This window comes from Ranitomeya imitator, chromosome 3, assembly GCF_032444005.1.
Source record: "Ranitomeya imitator isolate aRanImi1 chromosome 3, aRanImi1.pri, whole genome shotgun sequence".
In the NCBI taxonomy this organism is placed as follows: Eukaryota; Metazoa; Chordata; class Amphibia; order Anura; family Dendrobatidae; genus Ranitomeya; species Ranitomeya imitator.
This window is the reverse complement of record NC_091284.1, coordinates 458441389-458457811: the sequence shown is the minus strand read 5'-3', so window position 1 is coordinate 458457811 and position 16423 is coordinate 458441389. Positions and strand designations below refer to the sequence as shown.

Below are 16423 nucleotides of genomic sequence, written 5' to 3'. Positions count from 1 at the left end.
GATGTCTTCTAGGGGCACAGCTCTACTCCTTTATTAACCCTATAGACATGGATGTCATCTAGGGGCACAGCTCCACTCCTTTATTAACCCTATAGACACGGATGTCATCTAGGGGCACAGCTCCACTCCTTTATTAACCCTATAGACATGGATGTCATCTAGGGGCACAGCTCCACTCCTTTATTAACCCTATAGCCACGGATGTGAGGTTCTGCAGCAGTACGGCGGGTCACACAGCAGGGAGAAGGGAAGGTGGCTGGTGACTGTCAGGTTGATGGAGGAGGGGCAGAGCCTGCCGGTGGGATGTCCCCAGCCCTGGAATGCAGGCTATGAATAAGCACTTGTACTCAGCACACAGAGAAAGAGCCCAGTGTGAGTGCTGCAGCTGGGCGAGGGTCTGTGTGCCAGTGAGCAGAGCCCACTCAGGGCTTCCAGAGGAGGAGGAGGACCGCCACCTTCCAGCCCGGCTTCTTCCCTGCACTGACTGACTGGAGGATTACGCGTCTGTCTGATGGGATCTGTGCCCGGGAAGGATCTGTCCGGATGGAGGTCACCTAGTGCCGCGGTGGTGTCGCCGGCGGAGCTGCGCTCCCTCACAGGGGGTGTCCCGGGATTGTGAGGGCTCAGCGGTGGAGGAGGAGCAGCGGGCGGGAGGGCGGGGAGGCTGCTGCTGCTGCTGTCTGCTGAGGGGAGCCGGAGCTGGCGGGCACATGGCTGCTTCCTTTGTCCTGCAGCTGCTGTGATTCTCCTCTGTGTAGCATTAACCCTTGGACGCGCGGTGCCGGCAGCACCCGGGATCTGTCCATCCATATACCCGGCTCTTGTGTACACGCGGCGCCGCCTCCTGCCCTGGATGTCTGGATATATCTTCAATGGCTGCGAGGGATCCTGCTCCCGTGGATTATTACTGCCAGGGTGAACTCGTGCATTGTTGGTGTGGAGAGCGAGTCTGAAGTCTGGAGCCAAGTGTGTGGATGCGAGCCCTCTCCAGGTACCAGCTAGCTCCATACACTTTGTGCAGCCTGTCAGTGTCATGTTGGCTTGTTATTGTTTACCTCAGGATGGGGCTGGTGGCACCACTGAGCCCACAGGACTGCTGGGGCACTAGTCCATCATCCTGGGGCTGGTGGTAGCACCTTGGCATGGCACCACTGAGCCCACAGGACTGCTAGGCACTAGTCCATCATCCTGGGGCTGGTGGTAGCACCTTGGCATGGCACCACTGAGCCCACAGGACTGCTGGGGCACTAGTCCATCATCCTGGGGCTGGTGGTAGCACCTTGGCATGGCACCACTGGGCAGCAGGGGCACTAGTCCATCATCCTGGGGCTGGTGGTATCACCATGGCATGGCACCACTGGGCAGCAGGGGCAACTAGTCCATGATCCTGGGGCTGGTTGCTCCACCTTGGCACGGCACCAGTGGCCTTACAGGGCAGCAGGGGCAACTAGTTCATTATCCTGGGACTGGTGGCTCCACCTTGGCATGGCACCAGTGGGCTTACAGGGCAGCAGGGGCAACTAGTTCATTATCCTGGGACTGGTGGCTCCACCTTGGCATGGCACCAGTGGGCTTACAGGACTGCTGGGGCAACTAGTTCATTATCCTGGGACTGGTGGCTCCACCTTGGCATGGCACCAGTGGGCTTACAGGGCTGCGGGGGCAACTAGTTCATTATCCTGAGACTGGTGGCTCCACCTTGGCATGGCACCAGTGGGCTTACAGGACTGCTGGGGCAACTAGTTCATTATCCTGGGACTGGTGGCTCCACCTTGGCATGGCACCAGTGGGCTTACAGGGCTGCGGGGGCAACTAGTTCATTATCCTGAGACTGGTGGCTCCACCTTGGCATGGCACCAGTGGGCTTACAGGACTGCTGGGGCAACTAGTTCATTATCCTGGGGCTGGTTGCTCCACCTTGGCACGGCACCAGTGGGCTTACAGGGCTGCTTGGGCAACTAATCAATGATCCTGGGGCTGGTGGCACCACCTTGGCATGACACCACTGAAACTACAGGGCAGCTAGTGCCTGGGCTGGAAGAATAAGTGACAGTCCATGATCCTGGGATTGGTTGCTCCACCTTGGCATGGCACCACTGGGCTTACAGGGTAGCAGCAGGGGTAACTAGCGACTGGAATGTGAGAGTAAGTGACAGTCCATTATCCTGGGAGCTGGCCAGGGAAGAAAGCATGGAGTCAGCCTATTTATGTATCCGAGGGTGGGTGCAAACATTTCTACATGCACAAAACAGTGGACAGAAATGATCCTCGCCATGGAACAATGGTGCCAGCACCAGCTCCAGATGTGGCTTCTTGGCCAAGTGGTTACAATATGGATTGTCTTTTTTTATTACTATGTATTTAGCTCATTCTTTACTTCTGTATGTTATTTCAGTCTTTCCTTGCCACGTCTTTTTGTGTATTTTCATTGTAGCCTACTTCCCGGAATACAATATGTTGGAAAGATTGCTTTGATCTAGGTCCCAACTGGGCAGGGAAGGTAGACTGTAGCTAAGGAGCCAGGCAGCTGCCCCCGGTATCCCTGACTGCCCTCCATAGCATCTCCCACTCCCCTGCCCTGAGCCAGCTATTTATGCCAGGACAAGCCCTCTCCTTCCCCTGACAATGCCATGGGAGACCAGGCTTTTACTATACTGTGAAATGCAACATATCTGTATATATGGCAGCCCGACTCTGTGGGCACTATTGGTATGCTTTATCCTAAAACTGCCAGCTTATTGTACACCGTTACCTAACAAAGAAAATTAATTGCTGTAATTTGATGACATCATAATGATTGACATTGCACTGGACTTCCAAACTATGAAGATCCGCATCTGTAATACCATGCACACTCAAGTAAATATACATTTTTATATATTTTGTAGCAATATATATATATATACATATATATATATATAATCGGTGTTTGATATTATGTACCTGCCAGCTATCAGGACAGGGAACAGTGTGGTGATATACGAGTAATATACGAGTATACAAGCCATCTCTGCGTTGATGTGTTTATGTAGCGAGTTATAAAGGATAACGCAGAAAGCGCTTTCCATTCATTATTTGTCACAGTTAAAATGATCATCTTTTTTTTTTTCCCGCTGAAAACTCCTTATTACGGCCGTGATGAAAAGTTCTGGAGGAACAATAGTGAATAAAATGAGGTTACCCTATTCCCTGATTGTGTTATGAAGTCTCATTTTGGCTGTACGAATTTGAGATTGTCAATGCCGTCATTAATATCATCTGACAGCAGAAGAATAGTCACAATCAGTTCAACAACCGTGATTTGCATGGGCTGGAGATTGCGAGACGAGAGCTCAATGTGGATAAAAATTAAAATATCCAAGAACATTTTTTTTTTCCCCATTTTTGTTGGTTGTCTTTAAAATATTAGTTGTGACATAGCAGAACGAAAATATGCATTTCAAGAGCTAAAGATTATCGCCGATGGTGGATATAGAATGGCCAATTTTGTGTCGCTGGATAGAATAAATGAAATGGTTTAAGCGACATTTTGAATGAATATATGGCGTAATATTTCAACATGGGTCATGTAAAAAAAAACAAATACGGTCCATATTTTTAATTGATAGGAATGCAAGGTAATATTTTTTTTTCTCTATGAATTCTGTAAGTGGCGCCTGTAGCATATAATTAACCATAAATGAAACTAAAAAAATTAAATAATATTGGCATTTCATAGCTCGTTAAGAACGTGCGCTAATTTAGGTCCCTTTGTGTCTTGTGTTTTTCTTTTTCTCAAGAAAAATGTAAATGGTCAATTCTGTTTCAAGTTTATTTTGTATTTAATAATGACCAGGATAAATAAATAAACCAATAATTTAAAAGAAGGGTTTTCTGGGTGAGTTATACACTTTCCCGATATGACTTTTTTTTTAAATCCTCGACCTAAATCTATCTATCTATCTATCTATCTATCTATCTATCTATCTATCTATCTATCTATCTATCTATCCCATATCTATCTATCTATCTATCCATCTTGCTATGCATGTATGTTGGCTTTTATCTTTCTATTTTTTTTTATTATTACTCTGATTTATTTATGCGAGCTGGATTATTACAGACATCCCAGCTATGCAGTACGTAGAATGAGTTCAGTATCTTGTGTATTTCCATGATGCTGTCACTTATCATAAAATAACAGCATTATGTATCCAGTCTTGCTATTATGAATACTTAGTTTGTATCAATGTGAATGTGACTTTTTTATTTTTTTTTATTAGCAAACAACGTAAAACTGTGCTAATCTTGGCAAGAAATCTATGTAGACAAATTGACCACCTCAAATATTTGCTTGGCCCCTTTGGAAGCTATTTATTAAATCATCTTGAAAATTCTGTATGGCTGCATAGTGGTTCTTTGTATAGGCACCTTCATAGGTGATATAGAGTCTATTGATTGTGGAATCAGAAAAAAATGTTGTTCCGAATATTCTGGTTACAATATATCTGCTGCATTTTAGGGCTTCATTTGTGTAGTATCCATATGTAAGAATTCTTCCTCTCTTGCTCTTCTTCCTTGGGTCCAGGCTCATCTTGGCCGGCAGGACTGTGCACATGGCTTTCAGCACCTTGTTGGGCTGCACTGTTTGTGGTCAGGTCATTGACCTTTGACCTTCGGGAGATCAGAGCAAGTCAATACCGCTGATGATGTCGGCCATCATTTGCAGTTGTGAAAGGATCTTTTTTGCAACATATTTCGTCTTCTAAAGATCAATGTTTTTTTTCAAACCTCTGTTTGCTTCATTGATACACATAAATTAGCAAATATCAAACCCGCAAACACAAGGGACATTTTATATGGATGTATTCCTAATAAATGGCCTGTAAACAGATGTCGTATAAAAGACTTGTCTAGTGTATTATCAATCGCTCACTCTTTTACTTTCCCAACAAAAAGTTATTATTTTCTAAAAACATCTGTTATCTTAAGATACAGGACTGCCAAATGAATTCTATAGATAACATAAAATAAAACACATTTTAAGCATCCTAAATATATATATATATATATATATATATATATATATATATATACTAGAGTGTATTATCTATATCTATACATACTATATACAGTATATACACTTGCCAGTATTCGCATGTCATGTATCACTTGCAGTATCTTGTCTTATGCTTCTAGAAATGGGTATACACGGTTTGCTAGTATAAATGTATTTATAAGATCAGACTCATGCTCACTAGTAACTGGCAACTGGCATAACCACTGTAGGTTAAGAAACATCCCAGTGTATCAAGAATGTGCTGAGCCTAGAGACAGAGTGATTAAAAATAATGTGACTATGAAACCACAACACCACTGCACTACTTGAGCTGTATCACTTTTGGTAACACAGCAAATCAAGAAAGTGCATGAGACTGGAAACAACATCATTTGGCCTAGGTAAAAAAAAAAAAATGCTTTATGAAATATGTAGCTAAATACCACCATCTAGTGGAAACGTGTCTGCTATTGCAACTTCATATTTTTCATACCCTCACTGTTCCACCACATCTATGTATATCTTTGTGTAAGATATTATATATATATATATATATATATATATATATATATATATATACTGTATATATATATATAAAATATATATACATATTTATGTATTTATGTGTGCGTATACATATACATAAACATACACATATATATATATATATATATATATATATATATATATATACACGCACACACATATATATAGTGTTAAGTCTCAATAATCTGCACAGTGTTGACTGTTGATAATATTACAAAGGCTGTGATATGTCAGAGACCAATTCTATTTTATATTTCAGGTTTCAGATGCCAGTTCTGAAAAATTCTTCAGTGCCGTCCCAAATAATGGTAAGTCTAATTTTTTATCATTACACATATTCCTTATCCTCAGTTACTATTAAAATACGTCAGAGCTGGAATAAGTATTAATTGCGAAGATGACGTATTCCTATTTTGTAGGGTATTAATGCGGAAATCTTAACCATAAAGCATGTTGTACAAGGAGTCGTTTTTATTAAAAAAACAGATCATGGTGGAAGGATTGCACTTCATGTAATATGTTCCCACTAATCTGATATTATTGTTAATTGATGGGAGTTGGGTCCAAAACCTTTGGATTGGAATTTGGGAGGATGATCAATCCCAGGAATCTAATTTTCCCTACAGAATCGGCTGCATTATAGTAAGCGGCAAATTACGGCGTAATGAACAAACTCTCCGAAGAATGCGATAGTGAAAAGATCTATGCCTATGGATTTCGATGTAGTTTCCACCATAGATGACATTGTAACCATGGGGCAGTTTTAGCGTTTCCCAGTCTATTCACTGCTGGGAAGTGATCACCATGTAAAGAATATCAGGGTCATCTTCTATAATAATTGCAGAATGCAATATGGTTGATTTCAGTACAATTACAGCTCTGATTGATTAGTAAATGTAGACTTGTGAGCACCAGGCCGGTCGAAAAGGAGGTGGCCCAGTCAATCTACATTCCTACCTGGTAGTTTGTTTCTGGGGTGAAGAGCCCACTTCACCAAGAATGAGGCATGATTGATGAAGAAGATCCCTTGTTCCTTTGCCCTCTGTTCTTTCTTCTTTCCACCACATTTCCCATATTTTTGCTTGTGTTTACTTACAGGGTCTGATTTGTGGCATCTATTTGGTTTTGAATAAGCATCCTTGACAGCGAGACTTTCTTCTGTTGTGATTTAGTTCCCTTGAAAGGATTACAGCCTCTTTGTGTAGTCTAAAATCAACATCAGCTCTTCCAGGCTTTGCTTGGGAATCCATACACAAATAGGCTTTTTAGTGGATGGTAGATTATTCTTTTGGCCTCTATTTCCATCAAAATGGACCCATTCTTCTCCCTGCTGGATTCCCCCCTTCTTGCCATATGCTAATTCATGCTGGTACTCTGAATCAAGCTAGGGCTCAATACATAACCCAGGTGCTGAGAAAACTAGACCGACTGGTATTTTTTTTTTTTTTTTTGCAGGGTTAGAGTAAAAAGGCTTAAGGGGAGGCCCTTTGTTGTTTTTTGGGGGGATTAGTTCTCTAAACGTCAAGTATAACACAACTTGAAAGATCTTCTGTTCTTGGCCGATGTCAATAAGAGCAAAACAGGTGCAAGACCTCTGCGGTGTATGTGTGCGAGTCTAGTACCGCTTTGGCCGCTGTATGTTTAGCAGTTGGGTGGATAGGTGGCTGACAAGGCTGTCAAGAAGCTGTCAGTTTGACGAACATCATGTTTCAACTCTTAAACAAAACAGGTTCGCCTGTGTTTAAAAGTCAGTGCTCCTTTACGCATTATGTAGTGTTACTTGCCAAGAGCAAAGAAACGCTGAAAGGAAGGTCAATTTTCTCCTCTCTGAACCATATCTGTATTCTTAAAAGCCCCAATTCACACAGCAGTCTTGATTGTACAAGGTTTGTAAATGGGATTTAGACATCGATATCCAATTAGGACAATACATTATGTATGATTAATGAGATTTCCTAGATTAGCAGTTTAACTCTCTTTAATCCCAGCGAATCTGTAGACTACATAATTGCTGTATCAGCATTTCTCAACTTCTTCTCCTTGTGTAGAACAATCCATGTGGTGTAAACATCCACGGTGACAGTGTCTTTTAATACTAGGAGCAATGAAAGAATCATTGCATTTAATTAATTGGTGATTAGATTTTAATAATTGGTTTATTGCGTGGTACTTACTTGGCTCAATTGATGAATGTGAATTGAAACATTGATGTACAGATTGGTAGATTTTAGAAGTTAGCTGTCGATGTTTTCTTTTTTTTTGTTTGATTGTTATAAATAAATATTTGATTAGTGATTAATAAAATATATTGTGTATGGCTAACGTAACTTGTGCACTGGTATCTAGGGTGCATATTTTGTAAAATCTTATGTTTTTGTTATACCGAAAAATGTTTGTTGCAAACAGCAGAATAAAATAAGATTTTTTTTTTCTTAAATACCAGATATAATTTCCATTTTACATTGATCAGTAAGCTTAATCCAGGATCAGATCAGGTGAATTCTATATGAAAATATATCGCATTTTGTAAGCTTTTATTATTTATATTACTAACAACATAGATGGTGAACAATTGAATGTATATTCTGAATAATGTTGCACGGGTTGGAGAAAAAATAGTAAAAGGTTACGTGTCTGTTCTTCGTGTAGGAATTCTTTATATCTGGGTTTCTGGAGACAAGTGATTGCGCAGTTGTAAAGAACAAGGTTTCTGATGTGCAGGGTCTGTTATTGTAACGTGAATGGTCATGCTGTCACAGAATGACATTTGTGTTTGACGCCATGTCTGTTTTGTGTATGATGAGAATTGGTAGTTTTTAGTAGTTGGAAGAGCTTTCAAACCACAAGTCTCAAGGGGCTACCAATGCTCCTTGCAAAATGTCTTACAGGCGATGATCCCTGGGAAATCGTATGCAAATTAGCTCAATTATAGAGGAAAGGGACTGTTTCTGCAGTTATGAATAGTTAATTGTGACTTGTAAGCAGGATTGAAATTGTTAGATAATGATGAGATAACCCTTCTCCACCATTGGCAGTGGTAGTTGACAAAGATCATGAGTTGAAAATGCATTCCGTTTTTATTATTATTTTTTTTAATTAAACATTGATATTGTCAATGGGTGGGTAGTTGCGTTCCCGTGCGGTCTGTGGGCACGTCAAAACAATGCATCAGCATACATCCACATACATCCGCATGTCCTGCATACCCAATGTTAAAGATAGGTACGCAGGACGCATGCGGAAGTAGGCAGGGCTTAGCGGAGGACATACCCAGCCCTCTACAAAGCCCCAAAACGCTAATATGAACTTTGCCTAACACATGATCCCTGCACCTAATATTATACTCACCATCTGCCTTCTACAGCTCTTCCTGGCGCCACTCCGGTACTGTGCTGTCATCTTGTGACCACAACTTCTGACTGGCCGGAAGTAACAGTCCCAAGCCCTCAATGCATATTTATGAGAGCCAGAAGGAGGCTCTCACAGACTTGCATTGAAAAGTGACCTCTGATTCACAGCAGCAAACACTGGAGCGATCCGGTAGGTCACAAACTATTGGAGACCGACCAAAGCTGCGGTGATAAATGATGAAGATGGTGGCTGCTTAGGATGAGAGTAGGGGCTGGGAACTTAGACGAATAGCACCACTCCAGCTCAGCAATAAAAAAAATCAATGGAGTGGTGCTTTAATGACGGCCTACCTTCCCTTAATGCAAGATCCAACATGCTTAATCCTTTCTCCACCATTTTGTCATACACATTAGATCATCAACCATTCAAGTAGTAAGTGGGTTCCGCCAACTGAAGTGTAATATTTATGATACTTTTGAAGGACATCATACACATAAGACTAAGCGTTTGATACCGTGCCGCACAAGAGGTTGGTACACAAAATGAGAATGCTTGGTCTGGGGGAAAATGTGTGTAAATGGGTTAGTAACTGGCTTAGTGATAGAAAGCAGAGGGTGGTTATAAATGGTATAGTCTCTAACTGGGTCGCTGTGACCAGTGGGGTACCGCAGGGGTCAGTATTGGGACCTGTTCTCTTCAACATATTCATTAATGATCTGGTAGAAGGTTTACACAGTAAAATATCGATATTTGCAGATGATACAAAACTATGTAAAGCAGTTAATACAAGAGAAGATAGTATTCTGCTACAGATGGATCTGGATAAGTTGGAAACTTGGGCTGAAAGGTGGCAGATGAGGTTTAACAATGATAAATGTAAGGTTATACACATGGGAAGAAGGCATCAATATCACCATTACACACTGAATGGGAAACCACTGGGTAAATCTGACAGGGAGAAGGACTTGGGGATCCTAGTTAATAATAAACTTACCTGGAGCAGCCAGTGCCAGGCAGCAGCTGCCAAGGCAAACAGGATCATGGGGTGCATTAAAAGAGGTCTGGATACACATGATGAGAGTATTATACTGCCTCTGTACAAATCCCTAGTTAGACCGCACATGGAGTACTGTGTCCAGTTTTGGGCACCGGTGCTCAGGAAGGATATAATGGAACTAGAGAGAGTACAAAGGAGGGCAACAAAATTAATAAAGGGGATGGGAGAACTACAATACCCAGATAGATTAGCGAAATTAGGATTATTTAGTCTAGAAAAAAGACGACTGAGGGGCGATCTAATAACCATGTATAAGTATATAAGGGGACAATACAAATATCTCGCTGAGGATCTGTTTATACCAAGGAAGGTGACGGGCACAAGGGGGCATTCTTTGCGTCTGGAGGAGAGAAGGTTTTTCCACCAACATAGAAGAGGATTCTTTACTGTTAGGGCAGTGAGAATCTGGAATTGCTTGCCTGAGGAGGTGGTGATGGCGAACTCAGTCAAGGGGTTCAAGAGAGGCCTGGATGTCTTCCTGGAGCAGAACAATATTGTATCATACAATTATTAGGTTCTGTAGAAGGACGTAGATCTGGGGATTTATTATGATGGAATATAGGCTGAACTGGATGGACAAATGTCTTTTTTCGGCCTTACTAACTATGTTACTATGTTACTATGTTAAATATTTGTTGATTGGTCAACGAAAGGCAGAAAAGAAATCATGGGAGACTACGTCAGCCGTGTTGCATGTTTTCAGCCAATGTTGCAGCCAGTGCGTATCTAATAAAATCTAATATGTTCGATTGAGTTTTTGAAATATGACAAATGTTCAAAGTGTGGGTATCGGTCGAAACAAGCTACCGTTCAGCCAAAGCAGTCGACGATCGTTCATTTTGGATGAAATGATCCTTTATCTAATGTGCATGGGGCCGTTAATCTTGCACTGGATCCACAAAGCTGCTTGGAACTAGAGAAAGATGAACTATATTAATCAGGATCCTTGGTGATAGATCGTCGATATCATGGTTGACGGCAGTATTTCAGAACCATAGTAAAATGTTTTTGCGGAAGATGTATGTTTATTTAAATAGATTTTCTTTTTGTTGCTTCACAATCTGGATTCCATTCAGCCAGTTACCATTCCAATTAACTAACAATTATTTAACATTAACAGTAATTACAGACGCCAGTTAAGCGCCTACAGATGTCAACTGTTAGCTTTGTACCTAATCACTCAATGAAATGGAGAAAGTTCAACAAACATCAATTAGCCAAGCAATTAGTATGACTTAGGAAAAGAACATGCTATCATGTGTGAGCTGATTCAATTTATTTTATTTTGGCAGTAAAGCACACAGTTACAGACAAGCAGCAATCCCTTCTTGAGATAAGATAAAGCCTTATTGTTCGGCTGTTTACACAAGACTTCTGTCCTCCTTTTTTTTCCCTCCACTATCCTAGACAAATATATTTTGCTGCTAAAGTTGTCAGCTTAATGAAGGGTAATTGTATTTGCCATTTGATAAGTACAACATTGTCCTTTCAAGAGTAGGTCCAAGCATAATAGGACAGGGTTAGGTCAGATAGGGATGGTGACATGACAAGGTGTTAGATTCTCATGCCAGACTATTCCAGTCCCTCTTATAGCATACCCTCTTGCCCTGTAGGTCAGCGGGCGAGAGTGTTAGCAACCTGCAGTATGTGCTGGAGTCTGTACATCAGTGATACATTTGCTGCTAAATTTCAGTATGCATTTGCATTGAATTAACTGCTAAAGCTGGACCACACCATATGTCATGGACTGACCTTGGATGTTTAGTCATCTATAAAAGTAAGAAATGCATGAGGATATTAAAAAGAAGGAGCAGAATTTAAAGTGATTATAGTCGGAATTATAGAACATTTTTGGTGCATTTATTTTGAATATGTCGTATTGCTATGCTAACATTTTAGGAACCAGCGGTCACGTTTCATAGTCAGGTCCTTTCTTTTCGTAATTTATTTTTTAATGGAGAAGTATAACATTGAAGTTTTTCCGACTGCTTATCTTGCTGCCGTCCCTGGGAATACATGCAGCCTCTCACGCACATGTATCAGCTGATGAGTGAGTGCTACACAATATCTGTTTGTAGAAGGTGTGTTGGATAAAGTCCTGAGTGAGCTGTTTAAATGACTAGTGCAAACTTTAACTTAAAAGATAGCAAGCTGGAGAGCAAACCAAATGTTCTCAAGTGCTCTTTTGGAAGAAGAATGGTTTTAAGTGCATATATTAATTGAATGGTTGCAAGAAGTGCACATATTTGGATTTCTTGAAGAGCCTATTAAAAATATTATTCTCTTTTGTCTCCCACATCTCACCAGCAGTATCACAGACACTTTGACCTGTGATCATTAAATTAGTCATGTTTTTACTTTGATTTATCATATATATGTAGTTAAATGACATAATTTTAAAGGGGACCTGTCACTAGTTTTTGGGCCTAAGAATAAATGGCACCACCTTTATCTGCTCTTGTGCTTCATCCCACAAACGTGCCTATCTGCTCCCAACTCCCCCAAAAAACACCATTTGATATGCTCCCACACTGTATGTAAATACGGGTGGTTTGGACACATGGGTATCCCCACTGCGGCATCTGTCCCTCCTCTCTGCTCCTGATCGCGTCCTCCTGTCTTGATGAGGACACGTCATCCACATTGCGATCTGAGACATCGCGCCTACCCAGTAGCCTCACTTATACTGTAATCATATCAGCATTAAGAGAGATGGATTCTCTAATCCATGAGCAAGATAGACCAAAGGTGATCCCACAATGGAGCCAGATAGCATGGGAAACAGAACAGTGGAGTATACAGGAGGGCAGGCAGACAACCAGAGCAGGAAACACCAGAAGACACAGAACCAGGAGTGTAGATGTACTCAGCAACTGAGGAGGAATAGTCAAGCCAAGACTTGCAGAAGATGTACTCAGGAACTGAGGAGGAATAGTCAAGCCAAGACTTGCAGATGACAAATGGTAAATTGGAAAGAATTATGCAATGAGTAGGCAAGTGGTTACCCAAAGGACAGCAGTGATGAACAGTCAAACTGGACACTAGCTTGCAGAGAATATTACATACCCGTACTTGTAGCAGATTTGTGTGGTACCAGCATGTGCAGTATTTGCAGAGCAGACAAATGGCTATCTGAATATCTGAGTTTGAAAGCAAGTGCAGATATTTGACAAACAAGCAAGATTTTGCCTAATAGCTGATTAGCCAGCTCAGTGAAGTAGATGGTGAGGTAAACTCCTGAATTACATGGGGTAACTGAATGCTATGCTTATGAAATACTCAGTCAGCACATATACGTTTATAAAAACTTGGTTCCAGCTCACTCAGTTGCTCTATGCTCATCCACCTGGAACCGACACCGGCCTCACCCTGGCCTCACATCAAGGAATATAGAAAAAATTGGAGTCCGGCCCAATAGGACTGGATTTTCCTTTTCTTTTATTTTTCAATAGAAAATATAGTGCATACGAAGATTTACATGGTCTAGTCGACGCGTTTCGACAGCACTAAGCAGTCTTACTCATGACTGCTTAGTGCATGAGTCATGAGTACAGTAAAACTGCTTAGTGTAGTCGAAACGTGTCGACTGGGTCATGTCGACCATATAAATTTTTCTTTTGTATGCACTATATTTTCTTTTGAAAAAGAAAAGGAAAATCCAGTCCTGTTGAGCCGGACTCCAATTTTTTATAGCACATATAGGTGTCTGAGTAGGCCTTAAAAGGCCTTGGGTAATGAGGTCAAAAGTGGATGCTGGAACCCTAAAGTAGCACGGCGTGAACTTGCACAAGTAGACTTAGTCCTAAAGGAAGACCTGGCTCCTGTACCAGGACAGGTGAGAAACAATTTGACTACTACCTACAAAAATTTAGACCATAGGCAAATTTCTATTAGTGGCTATTAATCACATGTAACATTTATTATAATCTTTTGATGTTATTGGATGAAACTCAAGGGTGAGAATTAAGTGACTGTATCAGATTTCCTCTTATCTTCTTGCTTTATCCTCTCATAGATTATGTGTCGTTATGTTGAGTGTGAGGAAGTATATTTGTTTCATGGTTTAGTAACATATTGGCACAGAAATCTAAGATTAAAACAAACATGATCAGTTGTTTCAACTCGGAGACAAGCGGGCAGCTTCAGACAGAATTTCCATAAGCTTTGTAAATCCATTAATTGTCATTCTTGTTTTATGTTGAAGTGGATGCCAGTTATGGAGGACTTGTTTGGCACCACTATTTTCAACTCTAAGTAAGCTATTAATCCCAGGGGATGTGGCATTCTCTAGCAGTCAACATCTTGTCAAAAGAGAATAGGGGGCTGGTACAGCTAAGGTTACTTATTCTCCGAGGGCACCGTCTCCTTGGAAACAAGCTCCAGAGGAACGTTCACGAGTGACTTGCCTATTGAGCTTAGGCTGGCCGTTATCGGGGGGGAGCGTATCTGAATATTCGGCATCTTGGTTACAACATTAGATGATGCTTAAGACATGGTAATATGCAACAACAATCGTATAGGGCATGAATACGATTTCCAAGACATTTGTCAAGGTTCACAGGTTTAAAACAATTGGATTGGATGCTTTTCAAAGCATTAACTGCAAGTACAGTATTAGACATACAGTACACATACACATTATAGTGACTGACAGCCCGACAATGCTCTTTAATTATACTCTATTCAATACATCTGCAAATAACTCCTACTCCAGCAATAATAATGCTTCCCATTGCAGAATGTGTAGAACTATTCGTTATCCAGTTTCCGTTTATTTACTTTCCTTTTGATTCAAATCATTATGCCATAAGATGTGTTTATATCAGAATATGTAATTTGAGCGTCTTGCTTCTTCATAATGCACTTTAACTCATTAACGACTGCAGATACACATTAAAACGGCAGCCGCTAACGGGCCTTATTTCCTTATCGCCATTCCTGCGATCAGGAATAAGGGTATGGCGCCCCTCAGAGTTAAAAAATCTCTGGAGTCTCAGCTACCGGGGGCTGAGACCCTTGAGAACATGATGAGGGCTGGATTTTTTGGTCCCTGATCACGTGAGCACCGTAATTTAATGAAGAACAGCGATCACATAAAAAAGTGCTCACTATGCTTTTAAAATAATTTTGGCTCTAATTATGTCTCTAAGCCCTCCCGACACTGCTCCATTCCCCTACCCTCTGCATCCTCTTTATGAAAAAAAAATGGCTGGCACATGCGCATTGTGCCTGCCAAGATTTTCCGACCAGCACCCGGCAATAGCAACTAGCAGGGAATTTTCCTATTGGTTCCTGAGTTGATAACTGTGATAGACCTTATCACGGTGATCAGAAGCCAATAATTACAAAATCAACCCCCCTGTTTCATCTCCTAAGTCAGATTAATTTTTTATTTTATAATTTGTATTTCTTTCTTTCTTTACCTTTAGGGTTAGGCTTAAGGTTAGAGTTGGGCTTAGGGTTATTGTTGGGGTTAGGATTAGACTCAGGGCTAGAGTTAGGGTACCGTCACACACTGCCATTTCGATCGCTACGATGGTACGATTCGTGACGTTCCAGCGATATCGTTACGATATCGCTGTGTCTGACACGCAGCAGCGATCAGGGATCCTGCTGAGAATCGTATGTCGTAGCAGATCGTTTAGAACTTTCTTTCGTCGCTGGATCTCCCGCTGTCATCGCTAGATCGGTGTGTGTGACACCGATCTAGCGATGCGATCTAGCGATGCGTTCGCTTGTAACCAGGGTAAACATCGGGTAACTAAGCGCAGGACCACGCTTAGTTACCCGATGTTTACCCTGGTTACAAGTGTTAAACTAAAAAAAAACAAACAGCACATACTTACATTCTGGTGTCCGTCAGGTCCCTTGCTGTCTGCTTCCAGCACTGTGACTGCCGGCCGTAAAGTGAAAGCAGAGCACATCCGTGACGTGTGCTTTCACTTTCACTTTACGGCCGGCAGTCACTGAGTGCGGGAAGCAGGCGGCAAGGGACCTGACGGACACCAGAATGTAAGTATGTGCTGTTTGTTTTTTTTTACGCTGGTAACCAGGGTAAACATCGGGTTACTAAGCGCGGTCCTGCGCTTAGTAACCCGATGTTTATCCTGGTTACCCGGGGACCTCGGCATCGTTGGTCGCTGGAGAGCTGTCTGTGTGACAGCTCCCCAGCGACCACACTACGATTTACCTACGATCACGGCCAGGTCATATCGCTGGTCGTGATCGTAGGTAAATCGTATAGTGTGACGGTACCCTTAGGTTTAGGCATAGGGTTAGAGTCTTTTCAAACTTTTCTGCCATACAAGGCAATCCTCATATGTTTTTTGCCTGTCTACCAGCCACGAAAACATGCGCAGAGGGGACTCGAGCATAACGCTCAAGCACCCACAATACTCGGTGCATGCTCAAGCACCTAATGCAAACTCAAG

General features: G+C 41.7%; 1 protein-coding gene across 4 annotated transcripts in view; it reads left to right on the top strand.

Moving 5' to 3' along the window:
• The first annotated feature begins 349 nt into the window (after positions 1 to 349).
• AUTS2 (activator of transcription and developmental regulator AUTS2) overlaps positions 350 to 16423 on the top strand; it is a 142183-nt gene continuing 126109 nt past the window's right edge. For 2 of the 4 annotated variants that reach the window (XM_069757428.1, XM_069757426.1), the window contains exons 1-2: positions 353 to 991; positions 5844 to 5892. In XM_069757428.1, coding sequence (XP_069613529.1) covers positions 975 to 991; positions 5844 to 5892 — 66 coding nt within the window. In that variant the 5' untranslated portion in view covers positions 353 to 974. Of the gene's footprint in view, positions 992 to 5843; positions 5893 to 16423 lie in introns of all 4 variants that reach the window. The other 2 variants (XM_069757425.1, XM_069757427.1) reach the window with 2 other exon arrangements.